General features: G+C 35.7%; 1 protein-coding gene across 16 annotated transcripts; it reads left to right on the forward strand.

Moving 5' to 3' along the window:
- Positions 1 to 29: 29 nt before the first annotated feature.
- Positions 30 to 23,861, forward strand: ss18 (SS18 subunit of BAF chromatin remodeling complex). Of its 16 annotated transcripts, XM_059016472.1 has the most exons (14): positions 435 to 487; positions 1,039 to 1,083; positions 3,774 to 3,850; positions 4,510 to 4,594; positions 6,576 to 6,611; positions 8,093 to 8,246; positions 11,052 to 11,273; positions 14,923 to 15,093; positions 16,077 to 16,154; positions 17,040 to 17,096; positions 17,706 to 17,843; positions 19,059 to 19,183; positions 20,607 to 20,668; positions 21,694 to 23,861. In XM_059016472.1, the coding sequence occupies exons 1-13, from the start codon at positions 452 to 454 to the stop codon at positions 20,622 to 20,624; spliced, it is 1,242 nt and encodes a 413-aa protein (XP_058872455.1). In that variant the 5' UTR covers positions 435 to 451; the 3' UTR covers positions 20,625 to 20,668; positions 21,694 to 23,861. The 16 variants fall into 16 exon arrangements, with proteins under 16 accessions (XP_058872490.1, XP_058872498.1, XP_058872547.1 ...); XM_059016507.1 differs by lacking the exons at positions 435 to 487; positions 20,607 to 20,668 and adding an exon at positions 30 to 65 and having other exon boundaries at positions 1,039 to 1,118; XM_059016515.1 differs by lacking the exons at positions 435 to 487; positions 20,607 to 20,668 and adding an exon at positions 306 to 324 and having other exon boundaries at positions 1,039 to 1,118.
- The last annotated feature ends 350 nt before the right edge of the window (positions 23,862 to 24,211 follow it).

A 24,211-nucleotide genomic window follows, 5' to 3' on the forward strand; every position in this document is an offset into this window, starting at 1 on the left:
CCAATAATGCCTGTCTGTGTGAGAGAGCCCAAGTTGAAGGAAAGTGATGCGCCTCCAGCTAATTTGTAATTAAAACCTAAAAACTAAGATAATAATAATTCGTAACATTGTATGGCTTTATAGTGAAGTGTGAATATGCTTTTATATATATATATATATATATATATATATATATATATATATATATATATTCGCTACCTTTCGCTGTTCAGTTTGATCTCTACTGTGTTGCTTCACAACTAGACTCTACCACAGACTAGTCTACTGAAAATGATCAGGGGGAGTGCGCAATTATAAATGAATTAAAAGTGTACGACCTAGTCGGTAAATCTCCATTAAATAATTCATAACTATTTCGTTTTATGATGATTAAATAATAGTCCAAATTCACAACTCTCTTCAAACAGTATAAATAAAATACATTGATGGTTAAACCTCCCATCATCAAACAATGGTCTTTTCCTTTCCATCGGCCCTCGGCAGAAGGGTAATTGGCAAGGCTGAGTTTTAGAGAGGCTATTGGTTGTTTATTAGGTTATTCGTAAATATACCAGTTATTGGTGGTTTGTTTTTTGAAAGTTAAATAATAGTTTTAGATGACAACTGCAACAGCGCCTTTTACTTAATAGTTTGTAACTCGATTTTATTTATTTTTTTAATAAAAAACACCCCTATTCAAGAATGTACCATTCTTAAATTTCCTCCAGTGGTTTCTGGAGTTGAGCCTAGGAATTAATCATTCACTTTGGAAGGGGTGGTTTAATTATTAAGTTAAATAACGCCAGCAAATCTAAAATAACCAAAAAGTAAAATACATGTATTACTTTTACTGGTTTGCTCGTTAGACATATCATTTTAGGGTTTCGTCGATGCTGCATATTTTAAAAGAGCATTGTCATTTTGTTTGTGTCAATTCTCCCTGCCCGGAATGTTCCATTGTTTAATTTCACCCGAGTTGTTTTGTAGGGTGTGCGGTTTTTGCTGTATAGAGTGTTGTTTTGGGCTATAATTCTTTTATTTTTGTATTTCATTTTGCAGAAAAAAACATCATGTCAGTGGCATTTGCAGCTCACAGGCAGCGGGGTAAGGGCGACATCACACCCGCAGCTATTCAGAAGGTATATCTTATATATTTGTGAAGTATGATTCGTGTGTGTGGAGGTTAGCGAGGTGTCCTATTCATCATGTTGAAAAGGCTAGGAAGAAGACACAGGTTACGATGTAGCAAAGCGCGGTTAACGCAAAACAGATTTGTAAAATGACGCGAGAAATCAAAATATTCAAAATGATTAGTAATTAGGAAAAGGCATTTATGTTTAGTTTGCAAATCAGACGGGCCTAGTTTAATTTAACGCGGATTCTCTCTATATCCTTTGTTACAAAGTACCACGACTCGTCCTACTACGCTATGGGGTTGAGGATGTGAGAACCAGGCGCGCTAGTTGTTGTACTTTCCTTCCTCTAATACAAACTTTGCAGTTAATGCTAGGCATGAAACGCCGCGCTTTTTCATTTAGGTTATCAAAGCTTGCATGGGAACAAAACTACTATATCTATGTATTTTATTGTACTATTACATTAAAGCGAATTCTACCTTGTGTATAAAACAAACACCATTACACACGGATAGGGATACACTTTCATTTGAGACGGATGATTATATTAAAGTGATCATGTATTATTTAGTAATGTTCTGGTCGTGATTGACTTTTTTTGCTCAATATTTCCTTTTAACTTCTTGTTTTAACTCTTAATGTCTGAAGTGTGCTCTTTGCCAGTTAACATTATCTGTTGAAAAGACGTTCGTTGCATCTCTTTTTTAAATTATTTTCATTGTTAGATTCTCACTCTTAAAAAAAAAAAAAAAGTGTGGCTTTAGAAATATTGAAAAGTTAGAATTAAATAACAAAGATTTTTTGTTTAAAATAAATAAATGGGGACACCAACTCTAAACTAAGGAAAAAGCCAATCACAAGGAATGCATGCAAGTATCACAATCAATCTTTATTTTATATAGCGCCTTTCATAGTGGACCACCATCACAAAGCGCTTTACAAAAATACAGAGAAATGCATAATACATGATATACAGTAAAAAAAAAAAAACCCAAAAACAATGCATAATACATTAAATACAGTGGAAAGTGCATAATACATGATATAAACATAATACATGAAATAGTAGCAGCAACACAGCAGCTAATAGCAGATATCAGGCTTAAAGAGCATGGAAAGGCCTGACTTGAACTGTAACCGCTAAAGAACATTTTTATTTCCATTAATATATGTTGATTTACAAAAGAGAAGCTTCCACAATTTCCTGGGGACCCCCAGTTTTTTATTTTTCATAAAAATATTTCCCAACATAAAACCAATGTCACCTTACAATAAATGATTTTGAGTTTCAGTGTTTTAAAATATAATATCAAACAGAACAAAATTTCAATGTACCATTTGTAATTCAGTAATATGAGAGAATTGGTCAGGGGTCTGAATACTTTTGCAAGGCACTGTGTATATATATATATATATATATATATATATATATATATATATATATATATATATATAATTAAAAAAATAAAAAAACAGTATTGATACAGGGGTCACTGTATCAATCGTATCGTCAAGAAAAATATCACGATTCAGTTGATTAATCGGCACCCCCTACTGATGCCTATAACTATTTATTCATAGATTACACAGTGCAAATTGTAACACAACTTGAATGGTAAGCGTGTTGAGTTGATTTATACCAGAAATGGGGCTTCTCCCAGTATCGTACAGTCCATCAGTCAGTGGGAGCAGTATTGCTGGCTAAAACCTACCCTAATGAAGTCCATGTCAGGAATGAAGTAACCCAAATAAGACCATTGTTAATAAATCCTTGGAGCATTTACCACGGGGCTCTGCCATTTGGACTGCATCCTGTCTTGTCACAATGCTGGAAGAATCCTGAAGTGGGAGGGCTCAGTCACAATATGGAAAAGAAAAAAAAACAAAACAATCCTAGCGTCCTTTTACAATTTCGTTTTCTGATCATACCGCATAAAGTTGTTTAGTATTATCCAGAAGACTTTTTGAGTGAGCTTTATTTGTATTGTGCAGATGGGTGGAAAACTTTGTCAACACTATTCCCTCCGTCAGTACTGCCAGCCCTCTACTAGCTGTGACTGTTGGCTATCTTGCATCTCTATTAGCAGCCTAATGCAAATGGTATCAGCCAATTTATAAACTTTGATGAAAGCTAAGAGACATATTTTATATAACTTTGGTCAAGTGTTTGGGGCCATATTTTTAAAGCATTTACACCAGTCTTTAACTCCTATTTTTTGAAAGAGGTAAAACACCTATTATAATTCCAGAGTAAGAACAAAGCAACTAAGTAATGTAATCCAAGTTCTCTGAAGCACTCTCAAGGTGTATGTTTCTGATTTTTGTAACATTCACATTGACTTTTCTCCTTTTTAAAAAAAAAAAAAAAAAATGTTAAAGAATGGAGGAAATGCTTTGAAAATATTGCCCTTAGTTTTGTTGTCATGCTATATACATTCAGTATTATACACATACAAATGTTACAGAGCACGTATGATTTTCCTGATTGGTTAATTAAAAGAAAACAACGATGGCCCCTAATATGTACTGTATATATTTGATGTAAACCCTACACATTTGTAATTCTGATTTAAAATCGTGGAAAACACTTCATATTTTTCTTTTAAGATGTCACAGTAAAACAGCATTTCTTAATGAACTGTTTTGTTTTTTGAACAGTTGCTTGATGAAAACAATCATCTTATCCAGTGTATAATGGACTTCCAGAGCAAAGGAAAAACTGCAGAGTGCTCACAGTAAGTAACTTTAGTAGCGTCTAGCCAGTGAGGCTCTTCACAGCTCTGATTTGCTTTTTGCTTTCTCCATTATGTGGTTTATTCAAAGAACTCTGTACAATAAATAAAACTTAAGCAAGTACTAGCAACTGTAAGAATTGACATTAGACAATGTTCTTCCACTTGAGTACTGCAAATTATGATTGAGTTCTTGAACCTACTACAATAATGCCAGTTAAAACAGTAATATTCAAAGTCTTGATGAAAGCATATAGAATATTTCGAAGAAGCAAATTGCAGAACATAACATTTACACATGCATAAGACGACTTGTGATTTTTGGCAGACATGGATTTCCCTAGACAGATGGTAATTTTAAGCATTACACATGGTTTGCCCAAGTGTAATAAAAGCACTGATTTTATTGAAAATAATTAGTAACATTTGATACCTTTTTAGTAATGCTGTGTTTGCTGATTTACATTTAAGTAAAACATTTTTTTTTTATGACTTTAAAAAGTAGACCTCAGCTTAGTGTAAAATTGTTGTGGGATTTTTGTATTCTTTACCATTACATTTTGTCTTCATTAAATACAATAAAAAGTAATCTACTGAATTAGTTTACGGAGTCTTTCCTTACATTTTCAAGGGCTTGATCATCTTTTTAATTCTTCTAACAGGTATCAGCAGATGTTGCACAGAAATTTAGTTTACCTGGCTACAATAGCAGACTCCAATCAGAATATGCAGTCCCTGCTGCCTGCTGTGAGTATCTATGGAGGGGAACTATAAAATAGTCCTGTTAGGCATTGGGTTTGTTTACAGGTTTTTATGTCTTTCAGGAAACTAAAATAAAATACCCTAAGAAATATTTGTCAGCAGTAGTATTGATCATGATCAAGCATAACCTGGTTGTCTGAAGATTTATTTCTTTTCTAAATCTACACCTTAAAAGACTTGCGCTAGACTACAAACACTTTCATAGTAAAAATTACTTTGTTTGTCCTGTAATTGTTTTTTTTTTTTTGCAAAATATATTTATTTACATTAGGACTTGCATTTTAGTACGCAGGCTTTAAAATCGGGGCGGGGTGATTAAGCTGCTGCTTGGTAATTTTAAATGGGAGTTCAGAAATTGTATTTTAAAACCTTGGTCATTACTACTTTACGATTTCTTAAATGCTGCAATCCCCTGTTTTAAAGGGCACATAAGGACCTTTTTATTGTACTGTGTTGCATGTTCCCATGTGTTGCTACAACTGTTTACGTAAGGTGTGTGTATTGTTTTAATTTTTTTTTTATATATTTTGACCACTTTTAAACTTGCATTCCTCTCAGAACTACATTTCCCTTCATCCTCATGCTCACTGGTAAACTATATGTTACATATGTGAGCAGAGGATGATGGGAAATGTAGTATGGGTACGGGTGGTTCTCCACTGGCTATTTGTCGAGCCGAGCGGGAACCAAACCGTGAAACTCCGGCCTCACAAGACATCTGAATCTGGCTCCGAGCCAAGCCGGGCCAGGGGCGGGCTTAAGGATTTTTGTCATTACGTTGCATCAGTCGGTACACTCCAGAAAGACAAACAACAAACAACATGGTGGGCAGTGAGTGTGATGAGAGAAAAGTACAGCCTTGGGGTGCTGTGGAAGTGCAGGCTGTAGTTTATCTGTGTTCAGGAAGATCTGCAGTCGTGCGTCAGAAATGAGAAAGTTTATTCCCGAATTTCTGACGAAACACTTAACTCACGCACTCAAAAACACAACACTCTACCACATTTCTCATCCTTGACCTATATTATATTAATATATAAAAAATGAGGAAAATAAAATTAAAAACTTATTTTACAAAACTATAGTAAAACAAAATACAGCTGTTCCGTACATACAACTACGACTCGTTGCGCTCACGCAGCTTCTTTTTTTTAAGCACCCAAACAAACAAAAAAACAGAAAAACAAACAACAATTATCCTTAAACGGAATATCTTTGGCAAATCATATTTTTAAAACCTTAATTTTTCCTCTTCAACAGAAATAATTAAACTTTTATGTCGATTTATAATTAGTAAAATGTGTGGATTACAAAGAAATTGCTAAATATATTTACAAAATATAATGATACAAACTACAGCTGTACTGTTGGTCTATTAATTTTTGAACACCATTTGTTTGCACGTCTCTTGATCATGTTTGACACGATGCAGTATTTTTCAATACAAAGAGAAATAGAGACGTTGGGGGACTAGAATCCTATGAAAAATGCATAAAGCCAAGCACTCGCTGCATGCTTCACACAGACTGTGAGCAATAGAGGAATGAAAAAAGTGTTGCCTGTGTGTTGTTTATTTTTAACAGTTCTTCACCACAGACCACTGTGAATATTCATATTTCAGCATTAGCTGAATGCCGTAAAATCAGTTAAGAGGGAGAGAGGGAGGGAAAAGAACATGCTCTGTACGCTTGCTGTATTGGATTTGATCATTTTGGACGATCCCTAAAACACCAAAACACATGTTTTGGCTAGTGCCTTCTGCAATGTTATTCAGTCTGCTTGAATACTTGACTTGGTTTCTTAGTTTTACCTAGGCATAATAGGATGAAACTGGACTAGATGAGCACTTTTAATGCATTTTTTTTTTTTTTAAATATAAACTTGTATAGTTGCCCTAAGAAATATGTGGCCAACCACAGTTCTGGTTCCTAGAAATTCAAAAATAGTTGTTTTCTGTACTTGATTTCAGAAATCTGACTCACCCACCACAGAGATAAAGCATGAAGTGAGTATATGTTTTCTTTTGTGGTATCTCCCTGGAGTCATGCCATCAAATTCCCTGATTCAGGGCTCAAATGTTATTTGATAGCTATGACTGCTGAGATCTTCAGCCACAACATTGGTGGAGTAGTGAACCATAACTATAACTGTTCAACATTTAGGTATCTTATCAACCAATTGAGATACTTACACTATATATATATATATATATATATATATATATATATATATATATATATATATATATAAGAAATCTCATGTCCTGTCTTGGGAGGGTATGGAGTGTACAAATAATTTAAATAAAACTTCTAAAACAGAACATATGTTAAATGTGCAGCAAAATTCGGCAGATGAGCTCTTGTTTGAGGACCGTTTCATAGTATTCAGGAATAGTTTTCAAAGCTGTTTGCAGCATGAACCTAACCTACATCTGTGCAAAGTGGTTAAATAAAATAAAATAAAATAAAAACATAGTCTGTGTTCTAGAGTTAAATTGCATTTAATTATTTTGATTACTAGATCTGTCCTTGACAGCCTCCAGAAGAATGGATGTAAATTCAACTTGTTGACTTCCCAAAGTCCTCCAAATTGAACTAGCCATGTACAAGTGTGATTTTAAAATGTGGGTTAAAATGATATTGCTGTTAAAATCTAAAACTAAACCCTTTTCTTTATGTGCTGTAATGAAGTGTATTACATTAATATGCATTGCCCCACTGTTGAGATAGAGCTGTTGAAATTGAAAGGACAAAGACCAAGGCAAGTGAGACAGTCTGTGTGCCACTTTGTCCTGCAATTACACTAGGAGCTTGAAGAAGTCTGATCAGTATGTCATGACAAGTCTCATCCTGTATAAAGTAGAAGAACAAGAACGTTGTATTTGACTGATAGACCAAATGCAGCCACCTGAATTAATAGGGAATATTTTTACTAAAATCCTTTCCTTTTAGTTTGAGTAATTGTATGATTATGTTGTTAGGAATTTGTTCATTTTAAGAACTCTACAGTATATACTGTTTATTTATTTATTTTTGCAGAAGATATATGAAATGTTCCAGATTTGGATTATTCAATCTTTCTTTTAACTTGTAGACTATGAGAAACACAGATATCAACCCAATTCAGGCCAGATGTGACCATTAGTGCTGACCACAATACTGACTTTAGCTGTATTTGTTAAAAGACCTCCAGAACTCCAGAGCTTACTGCATTGCTTATACAGGTCTACATTCTTCACACAGAAACCAATTGCATGGGTATGGAATTGAAGTGCTTCTAGAAGGTCCCTCCTCTATGTCCTGAATGAGGCTTAATCATAGTGGTGTGTGATTATGCAATCTTATGGCTGTAGAGTGAAACTCGGTACTGCAGCCCCATGTGCAGTGTCTGCGTTGTAGTGGATTTATTTTTTGAGCACCTTCTAAGGGCATTTACTGAATAAAAGTACTTAGCATCTGTAATTCAGAAGGTGTTTTGTTTCTCCAGCCTCCTTCACAGAACATGGCTATGGGTCCAGGGGGCATGAATCAAAGCGGCCCACCCCAGTCCCCGCACGGTCACAGCATGCCACCAGAAGGAATGGTTAGTGGAGGACCCCCTGCCTCTCACATGCAGAACCAGATGAACGGGCAGATGCCTGGTAAGTGGCTCTGATCTCATTGGGGTTGCCTAGCAACCTAGTAACATGGTGCCCGAGGGAGGCTAGATTGCTGATGACAGAACTGCTTTGAATAGTCCTAAGGGAAGATGCACTGATTTCTTTTGCACTTTAGAGCTCTGTGACCTATATTCAGTGTTCAGCAGACTGCCATTGGGCTTTGCTTAGCTGAGATACATTTCCAGCTTTTAAAAAAAAAAACGTCTAACAAGTCTGTGCCCGGGTGAACAGTGGGGTAGACTGAGGAGTTTTTTGATGCGTCTTTGAAATAATGAGTATCGGCTTGTTTTGAAGTAGATGGGAATTGTTTTTAGTGATTGCGGGATGGTGTAACCGTTTAATCTCTGAGATGTGTCCCATTATGTTACAGTTCATGTTTGAAATCTTTAACTTGGTCTCAGTCTCCATTACTTCTACTTACTAATCGTGAAAAACAGATTTTAGTCACACAGATCTAAAGTTTTAGTCACACAGAGAAATCCAGGTTTGCATTTGTGTAACATTACACAGCTCCTCCAGGAAACTTAAAATGTTTAACATGTAGCAATTTTGCAAAATGGGCAGGAGCTTGTTTCCTATGTTGCATAAATTGTTGTATAAAATCTGTCCAACTCGATTCATACTCCTACCGTGACCTCAGAAAGGACTTAATAAAAAATAATAAGAGCAAACGTAACGCTGCAAATTACAGTTTACCGATTGTGACCAACGCTTACTACACATTAAGCTGATGAACAACATACATTACCAGATGGAAGCAGACTTCATCCAAAAATATGCAAGCTTAAAAGGCTCCAGTCAGATGCACAGCGTCATCTACAAACTTTGACATGCCTGGAGGTGTCAGCATAAAGGTTTGTTTTAAGTTAATATATACCGTCTAACAGGAAATTTTGACTGGTAAATTCGGCAGATTTGCTACGTTGGGGGGGATTTTTTTTCACAGCACGTTCACAAAAAGTCACAGTTTTGCATTTATACATTTCATTCCAAAAACATTTTAAATACATGTTTACTTAATTAAATGTCTGCTAAAACAGAATCTCATTTACAGTAACTCGTTATAGCATCAACAATGCAACTGTAGCAACTTGGAGAACAGCAAAGAAGGCCTTCTAATCAGTTACAGTATTTATCGCTCTTATATGGCCCTTAATTTTAAGAACCAGTAAACTTTTATGATACTTTTTGTTTTGTTTCTAGACTGCGATACCTGCACGATGCATTAATAGTCGTATCTACAACGTATCGACAATAACAATCAACCATTTTGTTACAGACTTTCAACAAGTCTGACACAAACTGTTTTGGCTGTTACTTAATTAAACCCTTAAAAAAAAACCAAAACAACACATACACAAAAATGCTTAACATAAAAAAGAACAGTCCTACTAGCAGGCAGTTTACACTGCCTCTGGGTTTCTGATCACATCATCAATTCCAGTTTTTTTTAAATCCATTGACGGAAATGTCCGATTTACTTTTAATGTTTTCAAGCAAATTGGCATCACCATTGCCATTCTCATATCCACTTTGATATCTGACCATTATTTCTCTTGTCCAGCGCTTCTTTAACGTCTTCTGCATACGTCTGACAGAGGGCGGGATCGCTACGAGTACTGTATGCAGCCCTCTGATTGGTGGAAGTATTATTGGCGATCCAATCAAAATAGCCAATAAAGCCCAAATAAAGTATCTGCCCATTATACAGTATAGCCTAGGTTAAGATGTGCGCTGTAATTAAAAAAAAAAAAAAACGAACCTTTTAACGCCCCCCCCAGGATACAGTCTGCACCTCCCAGTTAAAACCCTCTGTTGAAGAGCATGTTGTGGACATTTCAGAAGTTATGTTAGTACTGTGCCTCAGTTTGTGAGGTTTACGCACTGCAACGTAACACCTGAGATGCTTCGTTTTTATTCACAGAAACACAAATGTTTAGATGGTCTGATTGTAATCGGTACTTACCTTTGACAGGTCTGTGTTTTATTTTAACCTGGAAAAAGACCAGATCTTTGGTTATACATTATTTTAATTGTTTTTAATTTACCACCAATCTATATGGCCAGCATTGATATAGACCCTATAAACATCGTTGAAAAATAACCAACAATCGGGTACAAATTTAATGTATGTTTAAAAAAATCTATTTTTTTTTTTTACCTGACATAGGTGGAGTGTTGTGTGTCCCTGTTGTGGAATAGTGCAACAGGGGTTAAAAATACAGAAAGGAGAGAGTTGGATTTCATACATATTTTATTTTAAACGATTAAATATATAATATGTGTGTGTGTGTGTATTTTTCTCTGTAATTCAAACTAGTTCAATTACACTGGTTAATCTGAAAACCTCTGACTCGGAAATCAGATTGCATCAACAGAACCCAATTAAGAAAATTCTCATTTTTACTGCTTCTGAATGTGTTTTGCTTTATTTATTTAACAGCTATGTCAGAACTTGGTGTAGCACGTTGTGTGATCTTTTTGCAGGTTATTAATTTGGCCCATAAACCTTCACAAACTAAGCAAAATCACCAGGTAAAGATTACTTACTGACTCAACAAAGACAAACTTAAGTAGTTTAATTTTGCGACACTGCTGTAAAGGAAAACTGGAACAAGCTATATACTGTCTCCTCCCCCCTGCACGCACACACACAAACGCAGAGAAGCACGTTTTCTTTTTTGTTAAAGGTGAACAAACTGAAGATTTTCATCCTGTAATGTTGAACTTTAAGGGTATCAAAACAGGTTTTTAAGAGAAATATGTATCTTTTTTTTTTGTTTTAAGGACCCAATCACATGCCCATGCAAGGACCTGGACCAAACCAGCCTAACATGCCAAACAGCTCCATGAACATGCCACCTAACAGCCATGGATCAATGGGAGGCTACAACCATTCCGTCCCATCCTCACAGAGCATGCCTGTACAGAACCAGATTAATATGAATCAAGGACAGCCTATGGGTAACTACGGCCCTCGACCAAACGTGAACATGCAGCCAAACCAAGGTATTCTTTAGAAGAAATATCCTGAATATTGAAGAATGCAACATTGTGTTTTATCTTCTTTCCCCGTCAAGCAAAATACTTTCTTTTTAAATACAAGAAGCAACTTGATAAAATAATTATCTGCCAACAGTATTCAGCTAGTGTCATATATCAGGCTTTATTTTTCAGTTCTTTCTGACTTCTGAGAGGAATACACATATACTACACGTTGGACGCATGCGACTTTTCATCGGGTGACAAGATACTGTCGCAGCGACATGACCATATACACTTTAAGCGACACAGATGTGACAGGTTTGCAAACTCCCAGAACTATAAAACTATTAGGGCTGTGTTCGAAGGTTCGTTCGCTAGCCAGGAATTTGAAGGTAGTTTTAAACCTTCGAAGCTTCGTCAGCTGTCATTCATGCACTGTGTTGTTTTTTTTTTCTCATTTTGACAATGTGTGAATACTATAAATCGCACATTAAATGTCACTCATGCAAAAATGTGATCTTTTGATTTGTATAATGCATATTACGTAAACAAAAGTTGTATTAAAATCCACTACGAAATCGTTATACGTAGCAACTCTGTATGGCGCCGCTGCCGGGTATGGAGCCGTGTATAGTATCCAAAGCACTGGGGGGGTACCTATAGCGGTTGTAGTGCTTCAGTAAAATATGTACTGAATACCTAGTGTACAAGACAGTGTAAGAGAAGTGCTATGGTGGAATATGTTTGAAACATACAAAATATACGCAAACACTAAATTAATTTAGAAAAACTGAGCACCGTCCGCCCCTCCCCCCTCCAGCTTGTGTTATCCAGAGGCAAACCTGTAATTTCTTCATTCACCATCTTGACAGCAAAGCGTTGTATAGCGTAAACTGTATTAAAAGAAATGTCTCGAAACCCCTCTGCTTTTTGGGATTTTTTTTGTAAAAATGTCCAGACGGCCCAAAAAAAAAACGTTGAATGCAAACTGTGCAAGTGACTGTTGATGTATAATGGAGGCACAACCATTCTCCGGGGTCACTTGACAAGTGTAAGTTCATATTATTATTATTAGTAGTAGTAGTAGTAGTAGTTGTTGTCGTCGTAGTAGTAGTATTTTTAGCATTAGTAAAATGTGACTGATTACCTGCTTGGAACGGTGACTGTTAAACAAAGCTTTGTTTTGCCGAAGTCCGCTGCAGTTGGTGCTGCTGCAATGCAAGCTTACTGTATATATCACAAGCAGCCTCAATTATGTGTAAATAAACAGTGTGTATTTGTATTTAAATTATAAAAGCATGATTACTGTTCTATGTAATGTATTTTTAAACTACATGTGAATGTTTTATTCCATTTATATGTAAAATACACTACCGGTCAAAAATTTTAGAACACCCCCATTTTTCCAGTTTTTATTGAAATTTAAGCAGTTCAAGTCCAGTGAATAACCTGAAATGGTACAAAGGTAAGCGGTAAACTGCCAGAGGTTTTTTTAAAAAAAAAAGTTTAGGTTACCAAAAACTGAAAAATAATGTACATTTCAGAGTTATACAAAAAGGCCTTTTTCAGGGAACAAGTAATGGGTTAACAACTTACAGCTGTTCTGCAGCAATGGAAGTAAATTAAGCCTTGAAAGTTGATGCTAACAATCCCTACAGGTGTCCCAACTTTTGCTGATTACTTACAAACCCTCTGTCTGTATAAAAGCAGTGTTGGAATAGACTGTGTTACTACACCCTCTTAAGCATTATTTGGACAGTATTGTACTGCAGGAAGTAGTATATTGCTCTCATAATGGCGAGAAAAAGGCAATTAACAAAGGAAGACAGACAGACCATTATAACCCATAAAAGTGTAGGTGTTTCCTTTAGAGAAATTGCAAAGAAAGCCAAGGTGTCAGTGAGTACAGTTTCCTACACCATCAAAAGGCACTTGGAAACTGGAGGAAACTCTGACAGGAAGAGGTCTGGCAGACCCAAAGCCACAACAGAATCAGAAGACAAGTTTCTGAGAGTCAACAGCTTCAAGCACAGCTTAACACTGGTCGAAGTAAGCAAGTCTCAGTTTCAACTGTGAAGAGAAGACTTCGAGCTGCAGGTTTGACAGGTCGAGTGGCAGTAAGAAAGCCATTTCTAAGATGGCAAAATAAGAAAAAGAGGCTTGCCTGGGCCATGAAGCACCGCCAGTGGACTACTGAAGACTGGAAGAAGGTCTTATGGACCGATGAATCAAAATTTGAAATCTTCGGTTCATCACGCAGGGTTTTTGTACGCCTTCGAGTAGGCGAAAGGATGGTTCCTTGGTGTGTGACACCAACTGTCAAACATGGAGGAGGAAGCGTGATGGTCTGGGGCTCTTTTGCTGGATCCAGAGTCGGCGACTTGCACAGAGTGAGTGGCACCCTGAACCAAAACTGCTACCACAGCATTTTGCAGCGCCATGCAATACCCTCTGGTATACGCCTAGTTGGTCAGGGGTTCATCCTACAGCAAGATAATGACCCAAAACATACCTCCAGGCTATGTCAGAACTACCTTAGAAGAAAAGAACAAGACGGTAGACTTCAAAATCATGGAATGGCCAGCACAGTCTCCAGACTTAAACCCCATCGAGCTGGTTTGGGATGAACTGGACAGAAGGGTGAAAGCAAAACAACCTACAAGTGCAACACATTTGTGGGAACTTCTGCAACAGTGTTGGAAAGAACTTTCCGAACAATATTTGATTTCCATTGTAGAAAGAATGCCACGAGTGTGTTCGGCTGTTATATCTGCAAAAGGTGGCTACTTTGAGTAAAAAATTTAGATTAAATTTTGTTAAACAAAACAATTCCAAGATTTATTTTTTATCTCCAATTGTTTATTTGTTCTATGCTTTAATTTCAGAGTACATTGAGACATTAAACTGCGTACATTTCAATAAAAACTGGAAAAATGGAGGTGTTCTAAAACTTTTGACCGGTAGTGTATATATTACCTGTAAAATAGGATTTTGAATCAAATATAAACAAGTAGAGACGTCACCACTAAATTATTCAAATTAGTACCATCGAAGGTTCTAACCTTCCTTCGATAATGTGTTCCGAACCATCGAAGGTCAAAATGTACCCTTCGTTGCAGCCCTAAAAACTATTAACTTGCGATTGACAAAACTATTATCAAGACTGGTACATATTCGATGATGTGGTTCTTCTCTGACAATATTGAAACGTGGCAATAAATCATACATACCAGGCTTATCCAGTTCCTTCGAAATGGACTCCCATATATTGTCTTTCATCTCTGTATCTGTATAATTGCGATGATCTTTGTAAAGTTCTGGGTATTTAACGGCAAGTATTTTTTTTGTCATTTTGAATACGGCTTCACTCTGGTGGACACTGTACATTGAAGCTGTTCTCTGATTGGTCAATTCCCTAGTTGGCTAGATTCAATCCTGTTTATTTCTTGTCGCTTCCTTGTTGCTTGTCATGTCGCCTGTGATGTGAAAGATGCTTATCAAAAGTATAGGTTCTATTCATGTTGTCACATCACTGCCTGTTTTCGCTTGTCACATCGCGTCTGGTGTGTAGCGGCCTTTAACTTGTAAATTTGCAGTCAGGACTGTGTTAGTTCTGCCAGTAGCTTTTGTGTGCAGTTTTTAGTGACTTAATAGTGGATGTGTGTCCTTTTAGCAGGTCCTATGATGCACCAACAGCCACCATCGCAACAGTACAGCATTCCTCAAGGAGGCGGGCAGCATTACCAGGGCCAACAGAACCCTATGGCAATGATGGCCCAGGTCAGCCAAGGCAACCATGTAATTGGACAGAGACCAATGCCTCCATACAGACCGCCACAGCAAGGTAAGAATGGCAAGGACTCTAGCTCAATTTCTGTGGATTTTATTTTGCTGTGTGGCTAATGTTTATAACTGAGGGCCTTCTCAGCAGCTGCTTTATACATAAAGCATCAAGGCTTTGAGGCAAAGAGTCACAATGTATCATATATGCCTCATGTACAAGTGATATTAGTTGTTGCGCATATCATATCCATAAGCATTAGGGCTTGCAGTTCACGTTTTCAGAATGGAAGGGTGGACTAAAAAGTTCCAAATTCAAATTTAAAACTAATAACTGACACTGAATTAATGTCTTATGCTTTTTATTTTAGTTTTCCTAATCAAAACGTCAGGGTCACTGCTCCCCTTATTTTACTGTAAATCGCCTTCAGAAAACAAGCAAAAAAACATTTCAATACCCATATATTCGAATAAAAAGTAGCGTGATTTGTGCAAAGCTCTCACTTTAAATTATCTACAGTTGCATATATGCAAGAAATAGATAGTGGAGGTTTGTGTTAAAATCACTTTAGATACCATATAAACCCTGAGAGTGTTAAAATATATAAAATAGCAAGTACGGAGTGCAACTGATAGCAAGTCCAGCATTTAAAATCTCCTTGATTTGTAGCAAAGAAAAAAAAAATCTTAAACCTAGTCTTTTTTAGTAGTTTTCTTTCTTAAGATCCAGAGACAGCTTGGGGGTGGGGGTGGGGGGTGGGGGATGTGATGCAATATTAAAAGATATAAACTAACTATAAATATATCTGGCATACACTACCTCAATTGCACATATCTGAGAATGCATGTTTTGTAAAAAAAAAAAATTCGGTATACCTTAACAATGTTGCCACATTGCAAGTTCTGTGTGTGTGTTTTCAAAAGATTGATTTGGTTCCATGAGCAGCATTTTGTTTTATATATTGGATTTAAATATATATTGGAGTCTTGCATTTGTGTTTGCAATCGTTATCTTGCTGGAATTGAAGTCCGTTTTTGTTTCTTCAGGTCCTCCTCAGCAATACGCTGGCCAGGAGGATTATTATGGGGAGCAGTACAGTCATGGCGCACAAGGCCCTCCAGAAGGTGTGTATACACAGTATATCCCTAACAGTAATCTGTTTCCTGTTTAATTTACAATGTCTCAACTACCACAATAACCTGGATGGGTGGCCTAAAATTAATCCTTACAGAATCAATTTTGCAAAACATATATTTAACACAGGTTTTGCTTTTCAGTGAGAATCATACAGTGTTCTACGTCATTTTGTCGGCTAAACATTATTTTGTATTGTGAATTGTTGTTGCCAGACGGTGATCGTGGATGTAAATAAGACATAGTTTACTACCGTCTCCTTAGTTATTTTATAGATTGACCGCTGAGCTGGTAAATCTACACATTTACTGGTTAATCTATAGATTTACCAATTTTTACACATGAACAGTAATTATATATATATATATATATATATATATATATATATATATATATATATAAAATGTGTGTGTTTATACGTATGAACATGACTAATATTTTTCATATTAGATTTTTTCATACGTCATCACCTTCAGTGTGTAGTGCACAGCAGTAAGGTATACCTGCAAGTGCCTGCCTGTGCCACTTAATGTCATCCGCCATATGTATCACTAATTACAACAAGCACTGTAAAGCGGACAATAATAGTCTACATTCAAAACAAAGATCTGGACAATTCGAAAACAAACGAGGTTCACACCAATAACAGAATAATTTAAATGTGTGTGTGTGTGTGTGTGTATATATATATATATATATATATATATATATATATATATATATATATATATATATATATATATATATATATATATATATATATATATATGTATGTATGGTATAGCTTTTTCGTTTTGATTTAAATAGAATCTTTCAAGCAGTTTTGGCCAAGGGACATTAATATTTCTTACTATCTTCTTGTCATATTGATGTAGGTCATACTGATTATGGTTATCGGCAACCATTGTATCCTGAACAAGGCTACGAAAGAGGTATCTATGTACCTTCACACACACACACATGCACACAGACTATATACACACGCATATATGTGCAAGAAGATTCCCACTAAACACATGACCGTTCTTTTTACTGCTGTTGTAGAATACCAGTCGCTGGCTGTTGCTTTTTTTTTCCTTTTTTCTTTTTCCTTCAAAGCTTCTAATAAGTTACACAAGACCAACATTAATAGAAGTGCACAGGTCAGGTCCACCTCCAAAATCTAAGGTTTACATTTATGAATGCAGCTCCATTTAAAAAAAAAATAATAATAATAATAAAAAAGCTTTGAATTAGTGTAGCTAGTCTGTACTCTGTAGCTGTTTTTGATTTATGTATGTTTGTATCCTTCCTACGCTGTTGTATTTTTGAATGTGATGTTCCAATCATTGCAATGCTCGTTTGACAGGGATGCTGAAATACACTGCAGTTAAATCTTCCAAAAAAGATTTCAATCAAATTTAAACTATTGTATGTTTGGCTTTTAATACAGTCTTGTTCAGCCAGTTTTATTAATGTTGTTTTTAATTATTTTATATAGTGTGTTTTTGTATACTATCTGTGTACAATTTAATGGTACAGGCTCACATGCTTTATTGCAGGTAATTCACAGTATACCCAACAGCAAGAAGCCTATCAGCAAGGACCCCCACAGCAGCAAGGCTATCCACCTCAGCAGCAACAGCAGCAGCAGCAGTATCCAGGCCAGCAAGCTTACCCAGGGCAGCAGCAAGGCTATGGTAAGTAGCCACATAAGGCATTGATTACTCTAACATTGTAGATAAACCAGCATGTACTGTGACTATCCAATAAAATAACACATTTTAGAATGTGAAAACAATTGTTTCCTGTGGGATATTCGGATCGCTGGCGACAGGGATATACTGTAGTGCATACTGAGTATTATACCTTGAAAACTGATCATCCAGTTGCGATGAAATAATTCTTTACCACAGATAGTTGCTTAGAATCTGAAGAGTTACTTTTTTTCTGTTTTGAGATTGGTTGGACTAATCAGAACTGTTTGCCTGGGTTTGAACAGATTTTTTGTTTGTTTTCTTCACGAGAAGTTAATGGACGTGTTATCTGTAGATCACACTGCGGGAGAGAATTGTTATTCATTCATTTTTAGATTTGTTTTCAGTCAAGGTAATGCAAGCATATATACAAACAAGCAAACTTTCAGTGTATATATATATATATATATATATATATATATATATATATATATATATATATACACACACACACACATATATATATATATATATATATATATATATATATATATATATATATATATATATATATATATATATATAAACAAATGCATGTATTTAAAAAAAAATATTCTTAAGGGACAAGGTTTTTGTTGTATTCTAAATTTATTTAAATAAAAACTACTCTGTCTAAAAAGACATCCTTGTCACATGAGTTGTGTGAAAAGGATCACACTGAAGAAGGATTTATTTTTTCCTTTCTTTGACATTTGTGTTATTCATGGATGATTTTCTTATGTGAAGGGATTACGGCAGGTCAGTTTCAGACTGAGAGTTTCACTTTAAAAAGATGATAAAATTGATAGATAGTGACTAGGCAGTGACCATGGGACTCGTCTCTCTCTTAATCCTGTCAGTTTTCTTTACAACCAGCCATGGGCATTTCTAGTCTCAATTAGGACTTTACAAGCGACGTTTTTGGAATGGATATGCTTTCATATCTAGTCCCAAGTCTTTTAAAATGAAAAAAGGCGGTTTAAAGTATGTTCCAGGTAATGCAGTGTTCAATAAAACATTTTCTATTTTATGTAAGGGCTAAACAACAATGAAATAAATTACACTGTAAAATCCAATGAGTAGCACAAGAACTGTGGATTATTCCATTACAAATTAAATTGCATAATGTATCTAATAGAGAATCAAAGGGTTGTGTTATGTTTCAAATAATCTTAACAGGTCCATCCCAGGGCACCCCAGGACAGTATCCCAGCTACTCCCAAGGGCAGGGCCAGCAGTATGGGGGTTACAGACCTCCTCAGCCTGGACAGCCACAGCAGCAGAGGCCTTATGGATATGATCAGGTAAGGTGTCTAATGGAAAAGTGACTTTGAATTTGGAATGTTATATTATTTTACATACATTTAAACATTCTGTGCATTAAAATTGTGATATTGCCATTTTAGGTCATGTCATTTTTTTCATTTTCTATCTTTGTGTTCCACATCCTGGTCCGAGTACAAATAAAAAATAGATTGTCTGAGTTGCTGGCTGACAGATTCTATTTCATGTTTTCAGTGGGGGTGTGTTTGTGTGTGTGTGGCAGTAGGGGCGCACACATGCTTGCTTGCTCTAAACCCATTAAGAACTGTTAACCCAAACAGACAGCTCTCTTGATTCGTTAGTTGGAAGTGATCTGTTTGAATTTGGTTCCTGGCAATAAGCCTGAAATTACCCCTGTTTTTCCAATAGGAACTTTTGGAGTCAAAGTTAAATGAAAATGTCTCATTTACCTAAAATACAAATATTAATTCAGAAATAATTTGCGGGGGGGGGGGGTCTTTTCTATCCCATCACATATTGTGTCATATTTACAATTTGGCTATTGTAACACTAGAAATCCACAACATGTTTTAATTAGTGTTAATTTACTCAGTGGTTTGTACCAATGTATAGCCTGCCTGTACAGGTTTGCCAGTGCACATTGCCAGAGTGTGAATTGGTATCCTGTAGTTTTGGTTTGCTGCAAACAGGAATTGTTTCTCATGCATCTCAACTTCACTCTCCATGGCAATTGGGTCTCAGTTATTAGGATAATATTTTGAGGGGTTTGGATTTCAAATTCAAATGTCTTTTTAACATCAAGCAAGATTTCAACTTTAAATGTTGCAAAAAACCAAATGTATTGAGGAAGATGTAAATATAATTGCAATCTCAATGGACCTATCCAATGTTGGACTTGTATGTGCATGCCTAAAGATATATATGTTTTATTAAAAATGTTTACTTGAGATGGCCGAACAGAAATGTAACAGCTTGTTTACAGGAAGAGATCCTGTTCACAGTGCTTGAGTTGACACAAGGCCTACTGTCCCTTAGATTTGTGCTGTATCCATTAGAATTGCCTCTCCTTGTGACACCAAAAATATGCAGTCTGTTACCCTAAGTTTCAATATATACATAGTTTTATATACAGTATTGGGTTCAGTATTTAATATGAATAAATGAAATAATTAAACACAATTTACAGTGCACACCGCCAATTGTGCTAATTAAATGCATCTAGGCAAGTTTTGGTTGTGTTCATATAGACAAATGTTAAAGTAACGTTCTGCAGCAAGATGGCAACTTTTTATGCAGAAACTTTAATGCTGAAACTTATGGTAACTGCATTTTGATGCCACTGAATACAAGCATTAAATGAGAGGGGTAGTATTACAGTGTGTTCTATGTGGTCTTTAGATGAGGCCCAGCTATTCTTTTGATATTTTTATTTTTGAAATTCAGGCCATCATGAGGAAATAAGGACCGGTTATTTGAACCCCTGACTATATCTATATGACATGAAGGTAATGCTACTGTAAACCACCTGAATGCAGAGCTAGTCCTTGATGATTCTTGTAAAACTTTTATGTTTTTATTTTTATTTGATTTTATTTCACGTTACTTTGTAATCAGGGGTCGAAATAATCTCCTTGGGGGTCCTTTTTAGGAGATTAATGGAAAAGCACAGTGGCTGTCTGTTCAAAGCAAAGAAGTCCATTATTACTTGCAGAATCAAAAAAAAGGGAGGGTGTAGGGGGCTAGTCCAAAAGGACTATATGGAATATAAACATCTTTGGTTTTCCACCATCACAAACCAATATAACTGATGATTCTCGAAATATAGGGTCATGGTGATTATGAAACACTACTCACAGTTGTTGTATGTGGATTATTCACTGAACGTGTGTGTATATCTGAGCCTTTGAAAAATGGATTCAGTAGCTTTTGTTTATAACTTGAGATGTATGCACATCTGTATTTAGTTTTAGCACATTCACTTTATTTTTTTTTTACAGTAGAGTTTTTCATCAATGCATTTATCACATTTATGCTCAGTACAGATATTCAATCTTGCATTGTAACTTGCTTTTAATTATACACTGTAATCTGATTTCTGTTAAGCTTGGTAGTCCTGGCTACCAGAAAATATACCAGTTCCGACCCCTGTTTTAGAAATAAGCATTTACTGTTATTTCCAGTAATTATCTTGTGAACAATAAACGTTAGGGGAAGATTTAATGTTAATCTTGAAAGCTTCATTTATTTTATATTCATGTTGCATTAAATGATATTGATCTAGTTTAGGATTTTGTTCTGTGGTGCATTGCTGTCACCTGCTGGACAGCACTGATTTTGATCAATGTAAAATGTATAATAGTCTAAATGCTCACATGGTTTAGATAACATTAAAACCACTCCAGTGTTTTTTATTTTATTTTTTGTTCTGGTGTCAATCAAAAATTATATTTCAAATAAAATCTCTCAACCTAGGTGACTAACAGAAAAGCTTACAGCTGCTTTAACATGTGTTTTGTTTTTCTCTTTGTAGGGGCAATATGGGAATTACCAGCAGTGAGGTACAATAGTTACATTCCATGAGCCAGGGTCTCCTAGCAGCCGCGTTCTGCCCTCAGGACTGGAATAATTCCAGTAATGAGAATCGCTCATTCACCCCTTTTTGTTTTGAATCTGCATAATGGCTGCTGCATGTTCTGCAGTAGTCTTTGTACTAAGTAGTATAAGATCAGGTTTTTGCAACTATCAAGCTGTCTGTTTTCAACACTCTGACTACAATTTGTGGTGCTGAACAAAAACTAAAAAAGATACACAAGAAATGTATGCTAAAGTGGAATGAAGGTCAATGCTTTGTAAAGTGAAATTAATGGTCAGTCTGCTGACATAGTAAATCAGTCAATGTGTTTACCCAAGGCAAGTCATGGTAATCCATTGAAATAGTTTTTTTTCCATGTGTATATGTATCTATAATTGAACTAAAGTGAACCCCACTAAAGAATGGGGATGTAGTGACATGTATAGAATCAAACACATTAGTCTCACAGTAGTGATGCCTTAAGTGTAGTACAAGAGATATTTTGTTTTAATTGACCAATACTTTTTTTTTTTTTTTTTTAGCCCAAAGACAAACTGCCTTATTTCTTATTTCAGATTCTGTGAAACATTTGCATGAATAAACAAACTTTTGAAAGAAAAAAAAAAAATACCACCAGGTTTTTTGGTTATTTGCAGCCCTTCAAGTGAAATGTCTTATAAAGCAATAATGATGTGGGGAATAACATTAAGTTTATCTTGCTTTAAGAAGCTAAACTAAATTTTGAAAGGGTTTAGCAAGGTCAAAATGTTAACTAATGTTTAAATGTATTTTAAGCTTTTAGATAGAAAATGAATTTGTATAGTACTGAATATTAGTTTAGAATGTTTGTTTTGCTTTTGTTTTGTCAATATTGATTTCTACCTGATATTTGTACCTTAGAGACAGTTTCTCTATTTTTGGAAAGACAATATTAGGCTGGAATGTACATTTTCAGTTTTGGGGTTTTTGTATTTAAAAGATAAACAAAACACCTGTTTTATAATAATCCGTTTCTGTGTCCTGTGCGATAGTGTGAAACTGAAAAGATAAACCTTTTTTTTTATTAATATATAGATAACCTGATATTTTATGTAAAGGTGTATTTAGCGCTGGTAAAAATCCTAGTTATTGACAATACTGCTTAATTGTCAAGTCTCGTCCACAAACTGCATGCTGCCAACTGGTCTTTGAGCACACAGTTTCCTACAGGGAATCTTAAATTAAAATGCATTTCTTGAACATAGTGCTGCATCTGTCAAATCCCTCTGTCTCAAAGGGACAAGACTTGATGTGAGAAAGTTTTTAGTTACTGTACAGTAGCTTAATGGATAGAAGCAACATTAATGCCCAGCTCTGTCTTCCCGCCTTGGGACTACCTAGTGTTATATTGTATGAAGGGGGAACTGCAGAACATTGTCAAAGAAAGGTAAAGGAGACTATTTTAGGTTTGGTTTTGTAAAAAAAATCCAATAATAAAGCACAGAGGATATCTGTGGCCTGAGGCACCAAAATCATTTTTTCATTGTGTGTTGCCAAGAGTCCTAGGACTTAACTTTTTTTTATAAAAGACTGATTTACCCGATCTCTACTGTACTGGCCTACTGAATGATCTTCTTTCTGAATTAGAAATGTTACGATCCTCTGGTGCAGAGGACAAACTCAACCAGACCTGCAGTATCATTCACAGCTTCAGCATTCAATGCAGAATCTATAATGGGTGTTTTAGTTGATCTACCAACTGCTCCAGTCACATGTCTTCTATTAAGCATGGTTCGAAGGCAGTATTGGTTCAGACCTGTGTTGTGTAATGTACAATAGAGGGGGGGGGAGGGGTTAAGTACTAATTATGATAAAACAAAATGTGCATTTTAGCAAAGAAGTTGTAAACTAACCCAAATCATGATTCTAGTGCAATTCCAGGGGGAGGGGTTGGGTGTAAGATGCGTTAGGGTGCTTTATTTTAAGTGTGTACAGTTTGATAACATATCAGTACTATTGTATCCAGGACCACCCACGCTTGTAGGTGCCATGACAACTACCACCACTGTTGTGTGTTTTTTTTTTTTTCTTAACTTGTAAAGCTGTACATCACTGGATTTTAGAAGAATAAATTATTGTGATTTTCATATTGCATTGTCTGTTCATTTTGTTTCCTTTTTCTTTGGTTATTTTTTGTACCACCTGAAACACTGCATTAATAGTTCAAAAAGCAATTCTTATTCAAAACTTGATATTAAGGAATCTGAAGTTCCCATGATGATTGACCATATTATAGAAAGCGCCTTGAGATTTTCTTTAAAATGGTTTGAATCAATTGAAGCGGTTGTCACAAGTGTACCCCCCCCCCCCCCCCCCCCCCGAAAATACACCTGTAAATTAATTTTCTTCTCCATAAAGCAATATAAAGATAAATGAAAAAGCTAAATTAAAAATGCACAGAAAAATCTAATAAATGATAACCTGTGCCTCTTTGTGG

This window comes from Acipenser ruthenus, chromosome 3 (genome assembly GCF_902713425.1).
Source record: "Acipenser ruthenus chromosome 3, fAciRut3.2 maternal haplotype, whole genome shotgun sequence".
Taxonomy (NCBI): Eukaryota; Metazoa; Chordata; class Actinopteri; order Acipenseriformes; family Acipenseridae; genus Acipenser; species Acipenser ruthenus.